Genomic DNA, 21,909 nt, shown 5'->3' on the forward strand with positions numbered 1-21,909 from the left:
AAGCAGCGATGATGAGATTGAATACTACAACATCATTATAGTTACATTAACCAATACTGCCACTAGAGAGACAAGGACGACGAGAAATACCATTGCAGGACTGAATTATAATAATGGATCTTCAAGAGAAACGCTGACAGTGAAGCTTTTCCTCTGTCTGATCCTAAAGGTCGTTGCTGCCTTCAAACTCATTTTGATACGCACCATCAATTTAATGATATGTGTCGTTTAGGCAAGGTGACACATGTGATCTTTAAACCTTTGCATTCATGTTTCTATTCTTCTATCTACTGCTGCTGTCTGGGCTGTAATCATTAAATTCGGATTCTTTATTACCTGCATAAGCTGTTGCTTTTTTTGTTTTTACACCACATATAAAACGTCTATATGACCTGACATATAGATATCACCAAAACGCGCGTCCTGAAAAATCCAAGGGTGTGTTTTCCTTCTCTCGCGGTACTTTGATGCCATGCGCCGTTTACGCTTTACTTTGAACCAATCAATAATCTTGAGAGGTGTTTTTTTTAGCCAACCGCGTGTGTCTTGGGCTGGGCTTGCATGTGTTTAGGAAACCTGTTTGGGAATAACAATTTGTATACTTCGATTAAAGCGTTATAAAATCAAATTTTTTTTGCTTTTATAATGTTATTTTTGTTTTTTAATGTTATTGGCTGCTTGAGACTTCCCCTGCTAAGCAATACAATAAAAAACATTACAGAAAGTCTGATGAATTTAATGGTTGTAATATGAATTGAGTTGGTTTTCATGGAAACTATAATGCCATCTGTGGGTTTTGCGTTGGCATTGTTATCTACCAAGAAAACACCATATTTTATTTTTCGGCAAGGTTGACTTTGAAGGGTTCGGTGTTGATGATCAAAGGACTTTGAGAGCGCGCACGGCAGCGCAGCAAGGTGGAGTCATGCACGGCTTTCAGTGCTTTGGGATTGGGAAACGCAAGACCCCAAGTGACAAACAGACCAGCCCCTGGGCGGAGGATCGGGAGAGTGATGGCTCGAGTTGCGCTTTCCCTCACACACTCAGTTTGGTCTCGGACAGAAAAACGTGGGTGTTCGGGGCGATAGATCGGACCGTAGACGGAGCGGAATTGTGGAGGGAGCGCGCACAGTTGAAGACTTTCGATTAACTGGTGAACGGATAACGTATCGTCATTTCACGCTGTGCGGTTTCCATAGGTATCAAGTGCAACCGGAATAAGTGAACGACACAGACATGTAAGATCTTTATCGCATGTTTCACACGATAGTTTTCAGTCACACTTTGGGCTTTTAAGTAGTGCATGACAGTTTGTAAACATAACACAGTTTGTAGAGAAGCTTTTTTTTTTAGTTTTGTTGTGTATTTGGGTGGTTGTCGCATAGCCTAATGTATTTTAAAGTTTTTTGCTTATTAAAATGTATAACGTTAGATTTATGTGCGGTGTTAAGTTATATATTGTCATGCCTTTTAGTTCATTTTAAATGGTCTAACAGTGTAAGAAATGCGTTTTAAAGGTGCAAGGTCTGCCTTTATACATTTGAGTGGATGTTTATAAAATAATAAGCAAAATGCTCTTTAAAATAGATTTATGTCATTTTCTCAAAGAAAGTTAAATTATAGTTAAATTATATTGTGGTAATAAGATTTAAAACCACATGACTCTTAATTTAAAAACAATCTCTAAGAAATGTATTGCTTGTTTGCACTGTACTTGCACTTTGGATAGAAGCATCCGTCAAATAAATACATACTTAAATGTTAATATGAATCCCTTAACATGCTGAAAGCCAAGTGACAAACAGGTGATATGTTACACAAGTCATTCGTAAAAAAAGGAAAGAATTGTTTGTGTTTCAGTTGTGTACTTGTGTTGCGACCAGATGGGGCCGTAACATCCGATTTATGGTCGCAGACAGGTGTCCTAAACTTTTACTGACCTTCCCACACTTTTTGCTATTTCCTCAGGTGTAAACTTGAAGGAAGACACTGGGAGGATCTGGGTTGGTAGTTCTGTATGCTGTCGTAACACTTAAATTGGATTTGATTGTAAGAAAGTTTGAGCTGTGGTGCAGCAGGGCAGTTCCAAGATGGCATCCAGTCTTACCTGTGCAGGTGTGGTTTGGGCTCTGTTGTCCTTCCTCTGTGCTGCAGCTTCTTGCGTGGGCTTTTTCATGCCGTACTGGCTCCTTGGGTCGCAAATGGGCAAGCCAGTGTCATTTGGAACATTCCGGCGTTGTTCGTACCCAGTACGGGATGAAGCCGGTGGTGGGACGGTAATGTTAGAGCAGTGTGGACGTTATGCCTCCTTCCAGGGCATTCCGAGTTTGGAATGGAGGATCTGCACCGTGGTGACGGGTACAGGCTGCGGGCTTCTGCTTCTGGTGGCCCTCACGGCGCTGATGGCATGTTGCATCACGGATCTGATCTCTCGCACTATCGGACGGGTGGCTGGAGGAATACAATTTGTGGGGGGTAAGTAAAATGATAAGCTTAATTTGGGTTTTTTGTGAATAAACAAATGTTTGGATGGTTGATAGGTAATTTGTTATTTGGGATTTTAAAAGCAGCAATCTGTCATTTTTTCTTTTGACATGCATTTGAATGCTTTTCCTTATTTCAGGTGACAAATTATATGTTTCCTGCTAATTCCAATCTGACAACTCAATTTAAATCATTATTGTATGATCATTTTAGTGAATAAGGGTAAGGTAAAAAGATCAAATTTGTATGCACTTATTGAATTTACTTTTTGTTTATTTTTATCCAAACGTTATGGATTGCTGCTATAAAGAGTACATAACTAAGGATTTAGAAGGTCCTACTTTGGTTTATGAAGTGTCCAACACCAATTTTTTGTACATAGAGGTGTAAAAACACTATTATTTCGTAATAATAGGCTGTTATTCTTACCTTACTCCTTGACTGACTCTCAAATGATTCGTTCCGCGATTCATCCGTCTAATACCCTTTTTTCCGCAAGCCTAGTCGATGTGATTGGTCAGATGGTCTAGTCTGCTGTGATTGGTCTACCGAGAATGAGGCTCACAAGCTACAGTGTTTGGGGGAGAAGAGTGAAGTTTTCACGGCAGTCCTAGCAAAATGTAAGCGTGGACTATATGTAGTGACGTAAATCCGAAGCAGTTCGCGAATTCGACTAGGGACGACTCTATGCGTGATTCAGAGTCAACTCCCTTTTTTCCAAGCCAATAACTTTTTTTATTCATTCACTTTCGGATTTACAACTTGGCAGACTGGTTACTTTCAAACCCGGCAACATTGCACACTGCATGAAATGTAATTGTCGTAATTTTCTCATGTTAGGTACTCTTTAAGAAAATGGGCTTATGTGTGCGAGTGCCTATGCGTTATTGTATCATTTGCTAAATAGTTTTTTCCAACTTTCTTTTTTAATATGCATTATGTAAATGAAAATCTTTTATTTCAGCATATTTGTATAGGCCGACCACTCGATTTAAATGCGTTTACTGTTTGACTGCATAGAAAGGTAGAAATAAGGTTTCATACACAACTTGTTTATTGGATAGCCAAATAAAACACTGTAACCTTCAAACACACACTTCCGTCTTCGCCATACGTTAGTACCTCACAGCCTTAAGTGGCAACAAAGGACCCCTGCATCCCCTAAGTAAACTTCAATGTGCTTGTTTTGACGTTCTGTTGCTATGATTCGTGTCACCCTGTGAAGAGAGGAGGCTGTGGCCTACTGCTGATTAGATTTTTGAAGCCCAAACTTACATCTCTGTGAAAATCAGCTTGAGTTTGTTCGTTACCAGAACAAACAGTGCAACACAAACGAGTTTCATGTCAGGAGAGTTGAGGCACACACATTGGAAAAGATAGAAAAATAAATTGCCTGACCAAATTGCTGGTTTCATACAAAATATTAGTATTTGCAAGGCACTGTCAGGGCTGCCTATGAAGCTATTGGCCATCTAATGAGCAGTGTGTGAGGGGACGGCTCTTCAGAGGCCCATATGACTTACATCATCATCTATCCATTTGTCCTGCCACTGAGCAATGACTTTGCTCCAGGCCAGTGAGATTGGAAGTAATGGAGGTTTATTATATGTGACCACTATGAAGGACCCTAAGCAATTCTTCCACCCTTCTCTCTTCTATATCCCCTTTCTTCTCTATTTATTTTGACAAACACTTATTGATACTGTACATACACCTGATTCGTTTTGTTATGTATTATTCATAGGATTTTTTTCTTTTTTCCTGCACACAGTTTTTCGTTGTCCTAGAAAGCATACCGTGAAGGCAATAGAGAGACTAATTCTGGGACAGATACCAGATGCCATATTGGTGTATCACATCTTCAGGTTGGCCTTTTTAGGTGGAAACATTATTTCTTTATAGGTCAGGACAGGGTAAGGCGTGTGAAGTAAACCTGTCTATTGTTCCCTATTCATTCTTTCCTATCAGTATGTATTCTAATCTTGGATGGATAAATGTAAATGGATATGACATCCTTTATCATCCGGATTAGATTTCCCCTCACGCCCGCATCTTCCCTCACATGTTTCTGTATGTGACGGCGCACTCCCAAAAGACAGTTTCGGCTCACTCGTGTGTTTCATAGAGTGAATTTTCTGTGGGATTTATGGGATATGTCTAGCTAATGTCAGGAAGCATCCTGGCCAATGAGAATGCAAGACCTTGAAATGAGTCTTATTCGCATGAGGGACCTGCCGATATGACTGGGTGTGAAGTGTGTTTTCTCAATTACCCTTTAATGTCGTCTTATCACATTAAAATACTGTGGACATATCTTCATAAAACAACCTCAGCTCCTTAGAGATGTTTCTCACTTTGTTAATGACATTGCCTGATTAGATTGTTACATTTTACGAATGCATAATAGGGCTGTTTACATTTTTATCAATCTTTTGGCGCTGCGTTGAGTCTCTCATCACCCTATCATAGAAATGAACCAATCAGGTCTCCGATAGCCTGACTTTTTTCTTAATTCCTTTTCTCTATACCATTTAATTTACACTGAGCTGTATGCATCTTTTAACACCGTAGGAGATGAAAAAGATTGCAGTCATTGACCCATGGCTATGCCCACTAGATTCCACATTTTATGTGTGTGCGTAGGTTTGTTTGAGTGATGGTTCAGTAATCCAACCAGCCGCAGTTGTCTTAGTGTAAGCTTTTACTTTTTGAACAGTAAACTGCCAACAAATACAAAAGTAGAGCCAGTGAATATATATTTTTTCGAATAAAATTCGAAGAATGTGAATTCTTAAAAATCTCTCGATGTTCACTCGACTGTTTTGTCTCTGTTGACATTTTTGAAACAGGGAAAAATATTATAACAACTTCAATCTCTACCTTTTGTCTCTATTGTCACTTTTGTCTCTATATTGCCATCTCTGTTCAAAACATGAAATTGCAGTTTCAGTGGTTAGAGCATGACGTTAGCAACCCCAAGGTCATGGGTTCGACCCCAGGGGAATGCACACAGTCAGAATAAATGTATAATACAATGCAATGTAAGTCGCTTTGGATGAAAGCGTATGCCAAAGGCATAAATGTTAAATTAAATTATGAATGCTCTTAGTTTTGGTATTCCCACTGGAAAATAACTAGAGATGCACCGATATATCGGCAAATAATCAGTATTGGTTGATATTAGCAATTGCTGATTGCTTAAAAATTGCAGATGATCAGGGCCGGCATATGCTGACAATCAAAAGAGGGCAAAAAATGCAATGACTTAGTGCTCTTTATTTAGAAAATTGTTAGAAACATCACTAGTTTGAACATTCCGATTGTCTTCAGAATCGGTATTGGCAGATATCATTTTGATTAATCACTATTGGTAGAGAAATTAAGTATCGGTGCATCTCTAAATATAACTTTAAGGCATATCTGCTTAATGGAATAAATTCGATTTCAAAGAAAAAATACATGACTTCTCCAAAGTTGCCCTAGACTCAAATTGTCTGCAAACATATACTCCTGTTGAAATAAACAGCATATGCTGGTTTGGTATGTTTTGATGCTGGTTTGCTGGTTTGTGCTGGTTTAAACTGGTCATGTGCTGGATTAAGATGGTCATGTGCTGGATTAAGATGGTCATGTGCTGGTCCATAGCTGGTTGAATCTGGTCAAACCAGCACCAAAACATACCTAACCCAGCATATGCTGTTTTTTTTTCAACAGGGCAGGATGGTAGAAGCTCCTGAGGTTTGCACACCGTTAGCTCGGATGTAAAATATGTCACGTTTGTGTGCTGGGCGAAGCTTTCTTGTTTAAATCTAGATGGACAATATTGAGTTAGTCACGCTGGAATGTTTCTAATCGCACGTTCAACCAAATGCCAAGAATTGTCGATTTGTGTGTGTTCTTGTGTACATTTGTGTGGTTGTATGGCAATGTGTATGCTTGAGTAACGCTCCATGTGTATTTGCGGTTGTGTGGGAACAGCCCTGGGTAAGGGCGTACGCTGGTTTTAGCTGACCCGTGGCGACCCCTGGGCGCTTGGAAAGAGATGGAGGGGGGCTTGAGAGGAAGTAGAGTGGTGCGAGTAAGAAATACATGTGGGATACAGCTGATTGTAACAGCTGCAGAAGCATTGAGAGACTTACTGACTCCAGTACGAAGAGAGGATTGTTAAACATCTCACACTGTCAGTTTCTTCTCTTTATGTGGCATCTGTCAGAAAATAAGGTTGTGCCCTTGGAATGTTTGGAATTTGTTGTAATGCTGGCAGAAAATAGAGAGAGAGAGAGGTAGCAAAACTATCTGATCAAAGGTGAAGAAACCCTCCTCCTGTCCTTTACAAAAATCAATGACATCATCTGTGCAAACAGACTGATTTCTTTAACAACAGTCTGTGAGAAGGATCAGCACCTCTCAAATTATAGTAGTAGGCCTACATTTGAAATCGTATGCTAAACGGACTGTGATGGCATTCTAGTGTGTGTCCATGCATGCTAATATTCCCCACAACCCCTTTGGAAAAGGAAAAGGATTTAGTGATATCTCTTTCATGTTTTTTTGTGCTTTGTGTAACTTTTTGGAGGATCTATCTACATAAATGCAATATGATATAGCTATGTCTTCAGAAGTGTATAAAGACCTTACACAATCAAGCGTTAATGGTCTTAGAATTAGCTATTTCTATCTGCATACACTGGTCCCTTTGCATGGAATTCTCCATGTTGTTGTTGTTTCTACAGTTAACATAAACTAACAAATTGCTCTACAGAGCGCAATTCGTAAATACGTTATCTCCTTCGGAAAAGAAATGAAAACGTGATGACATCTTAGTCCAATGTCAGCAACCGTAGTGCTTCCGTTGGTTGCAATTTGCAACATCACCGCTAGATGTCGGTTAGTGTCGAAAAGGATCACAAAACATGGATCGGATCACGGATCAACCGTGATCTGATTCACGACTAATGCCGGTTAATGTCATACAGTGCTATTCATATTTTATACTTTCACAATGAAGTATTTATTGTTCGAAACAATCTGCTCTTCAAAACAGTTTGTGGTTGCGACTTGCTAATCTGTAGGTTTAGAACAGATCAGCAAGAGTGCCGAAATGTTGTCCAAGCAGCTGGGCACCATCAGTTAGGTCCTGACAAAACAAGAACACTCACAGTTTACAAGAAACGATTCCTCCGTGACTCCTAAAGGAAATGAGTCAGAGACCAGAGTTCCAACTGGCTGAAACTTCAGCACCTTTGACTAAAATGTACACAACGCAGTCGCAAAGATATGTAGGTCACAGCTCCGACTGCAATTCGCATGTGTTTACATCTTTGAAAAAAAAGCGGTGCGCTGCTTGACTTCATCGTAGCAGAATCTTTGCTATCCAGTGAGCTGGAACCATATTTTCTTAGTTCGCTCTTTGTAGGTGGAGATGAAATGAGAAGAAAGGCTTTTGGGTTGAGAATTTTTTTTTCTCTGTGGACTCGAAGAATCCTTTGACAAATATAAACTATAAAAACAACATGATGCTCAAAGGTTTGGTTTAGATGACAGCACTTAAATGAGTATGATGTGAGTGTGTAAAATAAAAAAAAGGTTTGCGGTTTTCTTTTTTTGGTGTAAGCGTGTGTGTGGCCAGATAAGCTGGATCCGGACAGGCACGTGCTGGAAAGAAGAGCTTATAACCAGCTCAACTCGTAGCCAGCTCACATAAAAAGTCAGTGGTTCACAGGAAGGAAAATAATCTACAACTCACAATAGCATGAGCGTGGATGTGTCTGTATGTAAACATAATTTCCTCAGAAATTGTTGCAAGCTGAACTTGCTTTACCTGCATTGCTTTCACATTCATTTCTCATTTCATCCATGTAGCAAGAGATACAAGTTATTAACTTTCAGAAATGCGCACACACACTCGAACAAAGTCATCTTTCCATGGATAAATGAACAAAGACATCTCTGTGTTCAGATCTTTGAGGACTTTCATGGTGAGCTTGGCCCAGTCCACATCCAACTCCGCGTGGTCCCTCTCCGGCCCGACTCCCTCCCTCATATTGGAATGCACGTCTGCATTCTCCTGAAGGCAATCATTCTGGAATGTTCCAGGCTTCCAGATGGTCCTCTAAGGTCTGCGACTGTGGCAGCGGAGACATGCTTTGGCTAAAATAGAGGAAAAAATAATTGGTTTCCTCTCCTAGCCCATCCTGAGTGTTTGTAAAGAATTTCCCTCCGAGAGCGATCTAGCAGTGTGACACAGAGAGATCATTTTTGGATAGAGAAGGAGAGAGGATGCACACACGCAGCTGGCATATGCATTTGTGAAGAAAACGAAATGGGGAATGTGATTTGGTTTCTCTGATGCTTTGAGTGTTTTGAGTCTGTTCAACCACATTTTTCTATGTATAAATGCTTCTTCAAAGCACAAAACAGTTGCTGTCAAAACAGTCATGATGGAACTTGGCTAACATTATTTTAAACATTCTGTGTTATTCTAAATTCAAATCAACTATTCTCAATTTATTTCCTTACCACCCATTGACTTCAGTTCTCAGCTATGTGATTTAAAGGTAACAGGCTTCTGGAATAAATGTGTATTATGTTCATAAAAACAATACCAGATGTTGGCTGTTATGATAATATGATAATGTATAAACTTGATTTAGGAGTGTTTCTGAAACTGTGGTAAACTTTAAACATACTTGGGTATGTTGAAACAGAACAGTTTATATTACATTTAAGATACAGTATAACATACACAATTTCACAAAATTAGCTGTAAAAGAGGGACTGTAATCATATGAACCGCTGCTTTTTATGTGAAGGTGATGTTAAATTTGACGACACACCCTCATCCGCCATGTTAATAACATCCACCCGTTGTAAAAAAAAGTGACATCTATTGGATAGTAGTAATGTCTCACCGCTTTGGAGAATTGACATTGAATAAATTGAAAATTGAATTGAAAAATTATATTTTTTGCCCAGCTCTAACGTAGGCTGACACGCAACTCTACAAAAATGTATCAACACGTCAATTCGATGTGGACCTGTAAACGTTTTGATTGGTCTGCTTGAACCCCTCCTTCAGGTGAAAAAACACAGCCATAGCACCGTGTTTTCTCATACGCAATTCCGAAGGAATTATTTGTTCTTCTGTATTTAATAACTCAAGCTGCAACAAAAGTGACTGTTTACTTGCAGCTTTTACTGCTGACGCGCAACAAGCTGCTTCTTCTTTAGCTCTAGTTTGGTTACACAAGCAACATGCCTGTGGACACTGACGACTTGTGGTCATTGCCTATCGACCGTTTAGCATGTAATTCATTAGGTAAATAGTAAATATGGATCTGGCGGCTGTCTTGTTATTTTACTCAAGTGTTTCTTAGCGTTCTAGTTCACCTAAACACGATCCCTGTCATGGGTCATCTAGAGTGAGGGCCGTGTCTGGACATCGTTGACCCTTCCTTGCCCTTTTATTTTACTCATCACTCTTTTGTCTGGAAAAAAAAGAGTGACAGTTCTAGAGATGTGAGAAGATGGACTTGAAAGAGATATCTGTGTTTGAAAGAAATCGTGTCAGGATTTTTCTAGTCAGGTTTGTTTAGACAGCGGTGAATGACACAGCAGCAGTCCGTCTATCCTCTCTTGTTTCCCTGTCGCTCTGTGAATTCAGTGAACACTTTAAATTAGGACTCTTGGCTTTTCCCTCAAACGTCCCTTTTTTGTTGTCTGCATTGTTTACCAGGCGCCCTTTGTGTACACGCTTTATGGCACCTCCCATGCGGTAAACTTTAACAAACAGCAGCTAATTCATCACCTTTGCTGCCAAGAAAAACCAGTCAGCCGTGGAATTTTCCATCTGTAGCAGAAGGTTCGAGTTGGTTCAGGTTTGTGTGTTTTCACACTGGTGGGTTTTGATAAGACAGTACTGGAGCTCCTGGAAGAGAGTTTTGATTGGTACACAAGCATTCACCTTCCCACCCGCATGTAGACACAACAGGATGTCAGAATTTTTAGAAATGGAGGTAATTGCTAAGCTGCGCTGCAGATTGTATGTTAGTTCAGGAACTCTCACTCTAACCAGTTCACTTGGCAACCCATGAAGTCAGAAATCAACAACCAAGCCATCATGCTTGGCAGGCCACTTCACAGATAGCGCTCTCGTAATTGAGATGTTATGTTCATGGCTCGGTTATATATAGAGATTGAAAGTGCTTTGAGAGATGTGTTCCAAGACGGTTCTTTTCTTTTCCATTGAGATCTGTTTCTGGTGAGCTCACAAGAGACCGTGTTGACAAGTTTTTTGTTTTTGTCATTTTGTTGTCTTTATAAAGCAGTGGCAAATGGAAAAACAAACAATTATTTTTTAATGTATTGAAGCTGGAATCTATAACTTTTGCATCTAGGCTATCTCCGTTTTCAACAAAATAGCAAGTTACTAAACATTTTCTTGTACAAAAGTCAAATGAAATCAAACTCACATTTGTTGTAAACTAAAGTTAACTAAAGTTAAATATTGTAATTATCATACAACAGTTCTTTAAGATCTCTAATCTGATTGGCTGAGAGCCATGCGATATTCCACCAGTATCACCTTGGGAACCGTGATATTAAAAGGAAAGCTCCACAAGCGGTGTGATTTGAGCCATCACTTTTGTCTATCGCACAAAAGATGTGAGTTGAGTTACATGCTGAATTTAAATCCTCAGCTCTGGCATGAGCATTTTTGATTTTGTCCTGAAACAAATTCTAGTGAGTAGATCGTCTTTCATGTTTCTTCCTCAGCCATGCTTCATCTTCTTGATCTGATAACACACATTGGCAGTCACCTGCTTTGCACTCTATCCAGCCTAAAAAATCTGCTAAATTTGGGCTAAACTCTAGTCTAGTGCATGATGTATAAGTATTGTCTGTTTTGTGCAGCGTGTGTAGTAATTATATTGATACAGCAAGTGTTATTCAGAAAAAAACATCTTCTGTTATATTTTCCACCGCAGGAAATTATATTGAATTTATAAACCGTGCAAAAGACAGCAAGCATTGGTAATGCAATACTTACATTGATTGCTTTAGGAGTGAAGTGGGTGCCAGATGGGAGAAAGAAGAGGTGGGGAATTAGTGTGCAAAATAGTGTTTCCGTCGAAGAGAAAGGGGTTTAATATGACTTGTTTAGTATGTCCTTTTTCGTAGTTTATGGTTGACTTTGTGTGTTTGTGTTTACACAGGAAGAAAAACATTTATTCAGTCTATTCAAAGCTTCTGACCCTGAGTTTTATGGCACAACCAACAGTTTATCTTCGGCTCAACATGTTTAAACACACTGGACAGTGTTGATAACTTTATCAGTTTTTAAATGCTCTTTTTGTTGTTTCCAGCTTGTGGCCTTCAAAAGCATTGTGTTGTTTTTCAAGTGTTGACCGTTCTGGACATATTTACATGTTTTAGCCACAAGAAAAAAGTGAAAATTCAAGGTCACCTTTAAAGGAAAGGACACCATATTGATCACGACTGAGCACCGATCAATGAGAAGATAATCACTCTTGATCCCAGCGCCTCTGTGCTCTGTAAGGTGACCATGGGGGGTTCATTGTGCTGATAAAACATGTATAGAAAACGGTTTTGCTTGATTTATTTAGTGTGTTCTACAGCGAGACAGACACCATAGTGTCTTCTGGGGACGGCAAGGCGCCAAAGTCTACGCTTTGAGCCTCTGAGGTCTCTGAGGTTGCTGTAACAGCACAATAGACCTTGCAATCACACACCTGTGATGGACGACTTTCCTCACACAACTAGATTCTGAAAGTGGACTATAAACTAAGATTTCATTTCCAAGTTGGCAGTCGGTTTATGATTTGCCATCAGGGTGTTCAGTAATGTACAAGCATGAGTGTGTGCATATTTACAGGAAAAGCAGGGGATGTCATTTTACAGGGAAAAACTTTATTTTACAGTTTATTTCTGGCACCCCAGTTGTGGCAAAATCTTTTTTAACAAGATTTCTTTTTTTTACAGTTTTTTTTAAATGCTATAATTTTACAGGGGGAAAAATATTTTATGGTATATTTCAGTTTTTCCAGTTACAGAACGGAATTGTTGATACAGTGTGGATTTATTGATTTTATCAGCTGTGTATGCTACATTTTCTGATCCCGCTTTGTGAAAAATCGGCTTCATAAACTAGACCCAATAGGCCTACACCCTGTGTTCCTATGTTTTGTTTTATTATGCCGTGTATAAAAGAACGAAAGAAAAAAGAAGAAAAAAAAAGGCTTAACAGGGATTGTTCTAAACGTCTGAACTGATAACGACGGATTCTTGTGATGAATGTCTCATAGGCAGTGACCTTGAATTCTTTTTATCATATCCCCTTGGGAGGTAACAGATTTCACAGTTCTGAAAAAGAGTAAATTACCTCCTTCTTAACATAGGACCTCACTTTAGAATGCCATTTTTCATTGAAATAATGTTAAGAGTAATTTTTCACCCCTCCTACTCCTACTCCACATTACACATTTCCTTTCTTTGATGTCATTTGTTTTTTTAGACATTAGATTCTCGCTCCATTGCTCTTCCATGATCAAAGACTTTCTTTTTAAATCGCTTGTTGAAAGAGGGAAAACATTAAAAGGGTCCACACCTTCTACAAATAGAAAATCCCTTACGTGACTGTGAAGACTGTTAAAGAAACGGTTCACCCAAACTTGAAAATTCTGTCATCATTTACTCATCCTCGAGTTCTTGACCACCATTGACCATAGTAGGAAAAAAGGCTTTGTAAATGTCTTAATTATGTTGAGCATAAAAGAAGATATTTTGAAGAATGTTGAAAAGCAAACAGATCTTGGGCACTTTTGACTTCCATTGTCAATCTTTCCTTCTATGGGAGTCAGTGGTGGCCAAGAACTGTTTGGTTACAAGCATTCTTCCAAACGTCTTTCTCGGTTTTCATCTGAACAAAGAAATGTATACAGAGAGATTTGGAACAACTCGAGGGCAGTAGCGAACTGTGACGTATGAGTATTGGCCCTCTGCGCACGTGCAAACCTCCCCCCCCCAGTAGACACACTTACCACAGTACAGTAAGGTATTTTACCTTACTGTGCTTTCCTATAGAAGGGTGCATACATCATTATATCACCATACTTACCACATGATACATTTACAAAGCTACTCCAGACTTGAAACGCAACAAGCCGAACAGTGCAGCAGGAGAGTTATCACCAAAATAACACATACAAATCATTATTACAGAATTATAGCACAATATGTTAAATCCATAACTGACCACAGTCAAAATCACTCGTCAACATAAAAATCCAGCAACCAGAATGAATTGAGGCATGGCAACCTCATAAATCATAAATAACTTGAAATTTGATGATATAATTATTTGATAATAAAGTCTTCCTCCTTTTATTGTGATTGAACAACGTTTATCAGCTACCGAGACTTGATAACAAAGTTCATCCACATGTGTTTTTGAATGACGTTTTACGCATTTCTTCTTCTTCTTGAAGTTTAATGGTGGTTGGCAAACCAACTTTCGGTGCTTCTTCTGTTTTACGAGACTGAAAAAACTAAGCGCACGTCTTAGAAAGATGATATGATAGGCCGGTTTTACTGTCACTCAAAATGAATCTCTCTCATTGATTTACTATTGTACTGTAAATCAATTACAGCTTCATTGAAGGCCCTCGACGCAAGCACACGTTCGACTTCTTGCAGCATACACAGGCTGCGCAGACTGTGCATTACATCACAGAACAACGACTGCTCTGTGATCTTGAATTACTCTCGTGAGACTTGGAAATCTCATGTAGATAGAGTCTGCATTGATCCAGGAAGTCTAATATACATGCCTAACTGGGAAAATCGGCCGACTTTTATTGAAAACAATATTTTAAAGTTTTTAAATATAATTTTTAACGATAGTTTAGGTCATCACAGAGGGGCTAGAGGGCCCTAAGGGTTCGCCTTTAAATTCTTACAAATAAAGAGCAAGATCCACTAATGTTATTGAATACAGTCTGAATAAAATGTTCACCATTTTATGTTCCTGTAGTATTTAGACAATTATAAGCGAACTACCTGATTCTTTTTCAAATGAAAGTCAGGACCGTTGGACTTATGGAAGATTGGGCGAATCTTCAGGAAACCTGCTTTAGATCATATTTTTTACAGCTCTTTTTAAAACATGCCATGAGGAAATATTTTATGACTCAAGCTTCTTCTGGAACAATGAAACATTGTTCATTTTCCCATAACATCTCAACTGCCATTTAGCATCTGTTATGGATATCTTCAGGGTCTTCTGGGAAGGTTCCTCCCATTGGTTCAGTTCTTGCCTGCTGTTTTTGAATGACGTTCCTCGCTCCTCTGTATGGGAATGTACTCTCGTAACTGCATCCAGATGTTTCCTATGTTGACTTCAGCTAAATTCATGTGTTTTCTTCAAGTTCATACTTTGTTCCTAAAATGCAAAAACATCTGCTTTCGGGCCTCAAGACACCAGTCTATGTGGGTCTGGTCAGCCATGATGACTTAGTCCTAAATCCTATTTAAGCATTTATGGGTGGCCTGGGAAAGTCTTCTGTCATGGTGAGTGCTTTATAAGAGATTTGGTTTACTTTGTTAATTTCACAGAGACTGACGTCTATATATAGCATGTGCTGTCTGTTTCTTTCACGATACCTTTGGGGACAGAGATTGTGAGAGGTACTTGATGTTAAAACTGGAAAGCAACTGCCCATCAAACTCTCCGCACATTTCAAAGAAAGTATAAAGAACAAAAATAAATCTCCTTCAGGGTTTGAGGAGAAGATCGGCTTATTTAAAGCACCAGCAAGTGGAGGTTTTGCTTAATCCTGTTCAGCCTCTAGATAGGGTTAATCGGCATGATTTTCCTTTCTATTTGACGGTAGAAATGTACAAGCCAGTAGATATTAATGATATCCTCCTTCAAACTGTGTCACACACACACCTTCCCATTCCCAACATCATACTAAAATTACGTAATCAAATTTTCATAGGTCTGATTAAACATGGTTACAAGTGTCATTTTACCTCACCGCTTAGTTTTTGCTGGTTTTATAATGTTTAACTGAATTAAACAGAAATTATTCATAATTCTCAAAAAAGCCATCATTTCTGGTTCGGATTGTCTTTGATGGTCTAAGTCGATGTGATGCTGGTTTAATGGAGCCATCTGTGATGAGATCTACCATCCGGGATGTCATACTCTGATGTTAATGACAGGGGGGACACATGAACACAGTTTGGTCACATGAACCCTTCAGGGCTCCATTGCCATAAATGTTTCATCTAAATGCATGAGACTAAAGTTAATAACCGTCTCTGTGTCAGGCTTGTCTGTACATTCAGCCAGGGAAAGTTGAATCTGAAGCCCACAAAAGTGAACCTCATGTTTATGTAATGCATTGTTGGGGAGGCTTATGAAGTAACTGGTTATCATTGTCGTAGACAGATTTTCCTTATAAAATTGGTACCGTGATAGTATCCCATTACCATGTTAACTATAGAAAGGTTTTCAAACTCGCATTATGGTAAAACCATGGTGTGGTTCCATTGCACTGTACAGTAGTTGCACTGTGGTAAACAACCATTGTATTGCTGTCATAGTAATGTAAAAAATACTATGTTTTTGTATAACATCAATTGTGGCAGAGAAAGTTATATTTGCTGTTTAAATTATGATAATATCTGGCTCCCGTACTCCATGTAACTAGTAAACCAGTAGGATCTACTGATAGACATGGCAGCAGGCCTGGAGCCTAATCATCCCTAAGAAGTGCTTACTTGTGAGAACACGAGTCGACTCTGTCTAAACTTGCAGACCTCATCTTGACCTGATTGTCATGGCCTTTCATCTTTGACCCAACACTCCCTGCTGAGTGAGGCAACAGTAGCATTGCTTGTCATCATACTGTTTAAGCAGCTGTTAAGTTCAAAAACTATTTCAGCAATTTATGTATTGAAATGTATGTTGCCATCCCCCTCATGATTTTGCTGAACCATCATGATTATGATTGATGAAAATGAGAATCTATGGCAATTTAACTCCATAATAAGAAATTCTTTAAAGACTTTGCTTGCATGCATCAATATGCTAAAACTTTCCTAAATCTTGACTAAACTGTCATTTAGCCCATAAACACATTTAAAATTTTCCTTTAAAGTTACAGTTCACCCAAAAATGAGGCTGATAACAAACATTTTTAGAATGTAAACACAAACGCGTCACACGCTACCTTGGTAACACAAGAGACTGAGCTTTAACGCCTCCACGTGCATTCATTAGCACGTTTCAGCAAGGTTAGTCAACCATTTGTAATAGTACCTGGTCGAACGTTAAAGGCGTTAAAGCATATCTCACGTGGTAACATAACTTAAACCGATTTAGATTTTGCTTACAACGGTTTTGCGCGATGGTGGAAAAGCGTTCATTGACTACTAGGAATAATTGCTTTATGAATTTCTTTGCTCTTTTGACACAAAAGAAGACATTTTAAAGAATGAAGGAAAGCAAACAGTTCTGGGGCATTTTTTACTACCATTGTAATATTTGAACCGTCCCTTTAAGAAAATGGACAAATGATTTAATGCCTCATCTTGCACTACACAGATTTTTTTCCAGTCAGATGAAATGGTCCCAAGAATGAAATGGTCACACTTAAAATGTAAAATATGCTTAGAATTCTGCATATTCTGTAGAATCATCTGTATTGTTTTAAATTAGAGAGACATTTACATAGAAAGTACTGTCTCGTCCAGTACAAAGTAAGTATCATTATAAAACATCTAAGCCCCTAAAACAAGGTCTTTGATCCAATGCAACACTATTTTTCATCCTTCCAAAACTTGGAATGGGTTTTTGTCGTTTGAAAAAGGTAGCGAAAGTGTGAGTGGGTGAGCAAGGGAGAGCAAGAGAGCAGGCAGCGAGCCAGGCATCTAGGTCATGAAAGAGCTCTGTGATAAACTATATCAAAGCCCTCAAAGACCCACCAGCGCTGTATGAATTTCAACCTTCCATGAAAATTACGGTTGTGTCAGGACAGTGCGCTCCAGTTTGGGCTTTTTAGTGTTGGGCTGAGAAGCAGCTGGGTTCTCTTCTTAATCACAACTGATCATAGCCTGCCAAAGCCTGTGTAATGAAGAAGAGGAAGATTTATGCAGACGTGAAAGTTCAGTGTTAGATGTCAGACGTTGCTTGTCAACCCCGGTGCCAAACTGTATGGAAGAGCAGAACATGACTGATGATAGCTATAATGTCAAATCTTTGAACACTGTGATTCTGAAGAAACTTTCACAAGATGTAGACTCGTAGACGACTTTCAAGGACTTCAAATTTTGCAAGTATAGATTTGAAAATCATTGTGGTTGAGCTGAGTAAATGCATTCTGTTATTTTGTATCTGTAAAATCCCTTGAATCCTTATTTCTTAAGTAAACTTTTTCATTATGTTTCATTATCAGTACATTTAGTTTGAGTCAATTTCGTATTCCCTAAGCTGCCCATTCCCAGAGGGAGTGTCATGGAAAATGATCATGGTGTCAGGAATTTGCCACAGAATGGGTAGAAATACAAATCTTCAGACTTTAATTTACATATTACTTTGATGTAATTTCTCCCAAGCCTTTTCATATCAGAGTTTGACTTCATATAGGGAAGATGAGGTGACGGTTTGCAGGAAAGCCAGAAATAGAATGTTGAAAGTCTGTTGTAGGGTGTCAGAATAAGAAAAAAGTAGTTTTTAACGTGTTCTATCCCTGGGAATACAATCTCAAGACTACAATCTAACCCCTCCCTGATCTTTTTGTGCAATTTGTGTCAGTAGTAATCAGACGTGTTACTCTCTCGATGATAAGACACCCGTCTTGTGTACATCAAAGACCTCATCTTGGCGCTCTCATGTTCTGAGGTGTTGTCAGACTGCATGGGCACTACGTAGTGAACCATCTGGTGTTTTCATACACGATTGATATAAACCAAGGCTCATCCGCATTCTGTCTACCTGCCCATTTCATTATAGGGTTTGGAGGTCTGAATCTTGCCCACACATTTGTCAGAAAAGCGAGAGGACGAAAAGATGGACTTTGTTGCCTTATTGAAAATGCAGGAGAGAATTGTGTTTAGGTGAGGGCTTATAACTGGATTATGGGGTGCGCAACGAGGCCTTGATCTTTATATGTGATCAACATGAGAATCCTGAGTGAAGGTGTAATGTCTTCAATGCTAAATTCTCTCGACACATTCTCTCTCTCTCTCTCTCTCTCTCTCCCCCCGTTTTCCTCAGAATGATTAGCAGCTGCAAGTGTTTGCCCAGACTCAAGCACGTATAAAGTAAACACAGACATGCAAATCTGTGTCATTCTGATCATTATCTCAGAAGCTAAACTTTTCTTTATTTCTTTACAGAGTCCCTTTGACTCATTTTTCCAAGTCAAAACAAAATTCCCTCTATGTTCCCTACACTCTGAGCAGAGGTGCTGTGGAATCTCCTGACTACATTCGCACCATACAGTTTTATTCTACACATGCTTTGTGTTATTATCCTACCCCAGTCTAGGGTTGGAAGAGGTATAACATTTACAGAAAAACAATTAGGTACATAGGCCTAAAGGTACATAGAGCCACGTCAGGCTCTGCCTCAGAAAGGTCTCAATACACTCTTACAGAACAAAATGGATTTTGTTTTGAAATGAAATGGAAGCACAAGCTAAGGAGAGGGGTTACTAACTAAACTTAACTAACAAAATGGAAACTAACTCATTTAAGGGAGGAAAACTAACTTGCCTAAACGGACAGAAAACTAAGGAAATTAACAACACAATTCTTCCCTCAACTCCCTTACTGAGAAAAAGTTAAAACAAAAAGGTTCCCAAAGACGTTTAAGAAAGTCGAGAAAAGACTACAGAAAAACGATGTACATTAACCTTTTACATACCAACAACATACAAAATAAAGTGTAAGACTTGAGGTTCAGTCTTACACAAGGTTCAGGAGCACTAAATGAGCCCGGTTGTAGTACATTAGTTTTGTAAAGGAATTCAACAAATACTACATATAATACATTTACGGCTTTGTCTTTTTCAAGATGAAGCATCTCCAAGGGCACCATTCAGTGTATCGTCCTCATTTCCCAAAAATGATTCAGAAATCACCAGCACATCGACCACATGCAATTTTGACCAGCTGTGGACCCTGCAGTAGCAAAGACAGAGGTCATGACTGAATCCATGAACATGCACATACACATCTGACCCAATATCAACTTACTGATTTACTCATTTATAAATGTTTATTGAAAACAGAGAATTGTACAAACATAAAAGCTTGTTTCCTTGCCTCCTTGTCTCGATTGCTGTGCAATAAGCATTTGGGCCGTGAAGTGGAATGTAATTTTCATAAGTGTCTGACTCGGGCTTGTCAGGAAATGGAGATACAACAAGAGACATCTAAAGAATTTAAAAACAAAGGAGGTCTGACAGACAGATCTAGGATGCTTTCATATCAAAGGATTTCAGCCTTGACATTGAACTTATTTCAGAATATTTATAATGTTAAATATTGTAGTATACTGTTTTGGTCCAATGTGTACATTTTGGGAGGATTTATGAACAGAAATGCAATATAATATAGATAACTATGTCTTCAGAGGTATATAAAGACCTTACATAATGAAGCGTTATGTTTTTATTACCTTAGAATGAGCTATTTCTATCTACATACACCGCTGGTCCCCTGGCATGGAATTCGTCATGTTGTTTCTACAGTAGCCCTTAATGCACAAACTGCTCTACAGAGCGCATTTCAAAGAAGCGAAAAATGACGACATCTTTGTTCCGTGTCAGACTCGTAGTGCATTGAAAGGGAGGGGGAGAGTCGATTCGTAACCTCATCGCTAGATGCCACTAAATTTAATTTATTGGACCTTTAAAGATGTAACTATGGTATTTTAGAAAAAGAATATATAGCCAGATGCAGAGAAGACACCACATACAAACCGCAAATTTTATTCTTCTGGTGGGAATTCCGTGCCTGTTTATTTCTGCTGAATTAGTGAGAACATAAAAGAGAAAACATGTCGAAGAATTCCCAATAGAAATGCTCATAAAAATAAGCACCCGTTGCATTCATTATCATATTTTCATGTGTCTTAAGCCTTGATGAAAATAAGATTTGTGTTTTCTGTCTACGAAGGGGTATGTGTTTACATGATGAAGTATATCATCAGGGGGAAAACGGAGCTAATTTTGCTGCATATTTTTTAGTTCAACATAAGCTTTGGAGAAGTATGATAATGTAAACAATTTTGTGAAGTGCCGTTTTATACGGTCTAAGATCTATGAAATAAAAAACATTGTAGTCTGCCTTGGCTATCAAGCATTTTACGCATCTTTCTCGTTTCAGGTTTGCTGATCGGGTCTGGATGTGCTTTATATCCTTTAGGCTGGGACAGCGAGGAGGTTAAGCAAACGTGCAGCAACAGTTCCAACCAGTTTGATCTTGGTACGGTATACACAGCCTTCAGATTATTTACTGAATAATAACTGAACCATTGTTTGCGATTGTGCATTCATCTACTGCTTGTATATGTTTGACAGGCTCTTGTGAGATCGGATGGGCTTATTACTGCACGGGGGCCGGGGCAGTGGTTGCCATGCTGCTGTGCACATGGATGGCGTGCTTCGCTGGGAAGAAACAGAAACATTACCCTTATTAAATACCACAAATACATGCATGATGTGACTTTCACTCTCAAATCGAGAGATGTACAGTGGACTTCGCAAACGTTCTTGCATACGAAAAGACTATCTGTGACCGACCTTCGACCCTTCCACAGCAGGAATCAATTGAAATGTGTCTCATGACTGACCTTTGACCTTGCAATGGGATCCTTTAGCATCCCAAGTGTGTGCCAGTTCAATTAAAAATGAACATGTGTCAAGTGACGTGACCTTATGGGTTTTGAAAGAGTAAAGCGTTTTAAACGGACCAACTGTTTTACTTTGCATTTATCTGTTTTTTATGTGTAAGCACAGTTCCTGGTGGCTTCACTTGTTTGTACGGTGTGTTTTTGTGTGTGTGTGTGTGTTAAAATAATCTATTATATATTATGTATTCATGTTCTGTTGCCAGGGTATTATTGCCTTAAGTATTTCCACTGCAATAATATTCATTGTAAGTGGACTGTGCATTTGTATTTTGTTTGCCAATATATTGTGACTAATATAATCTGTCGTTTGGTATTGTAAAATATAACATTTTTACATAACAGATGCACAACTGTCCACTACAGTATATTTCACCACATTTGTCAATAAATATTGTGATTTGAAAAATCGCAGTTATTGCATAAATGAACTGCATTAAAAAACAAAAAACTTTTATTTGAAATGCTTTTGTTTTTCTTCC

General features: G+C 38.8%; 1 protein-coding gene across 1 annotated transcript; it reads left to right on the forward strand.

The window, feature by feature from the left end:
* Nucleotides 1–909: 909 nt before the first annotated feature.
* On the forward strand, nucleotides 910–21,888 carry lhfpl6 (LHFPL tetraspan subfamily member 6). Its single transcript, XM_079449150.1, has 4 exons — nucleotides 910–1,238; nucleotides 1,969–2,475; nucleotides 20,905–21,003; nucleotides 21,099–21,888. The coding sequence occupies exons 2-4, from the start codon at nucleotides 2,091–2,093 to the stop codon at nucleotides 21,215–21,217; spliced, it is 603 nt and encodes a 200-aa protein (XP_079305276.1). The 5' UTR covers nucleotides 910–1,238; nucleotides 1,969–2,090; the 3' UTR covers nucleotides 21,218–21,888.
* Nucleotides 21,889–21,909: the final 21 nt, after the last annotated feature.

This window comes from Barbatula barbatula, assembly GCF_947034865.1.
Source record: "Barbatula barbatula genome assembly, chromosome: 24".
Taxonomy (NCBI): domain Eukaryota; kingdom Metazoa; phylum Chordata; class Actinopteri; order Cypriniformes; family Nemacheilidae; genus Barbatula; species Barbatula barbatula.

Coding starts and splice junctions, on each gene's coding strand:
- lhfpl6 (XM_079449150.1), top strand. CDS start 2,091: ATGGCATCCAGTCTTACCTGTGCAGGTGTGGTTTGGGCTCTGTTGTCC. Junction 2,476..20,904: donor AGGAATACAATTTGTGGGGG/GTAAGTAAAATG, acceptor TTCTCGTTTCAG/GTTTGCTGATCGGGTCTGGA. Junction 21,004..21,098: donor TTCCAACCAGTTTGATCTTG/GTACGGTATACA, acceptor TATGTTTGACAG/GCTCTTGTGAGATCGGATGG.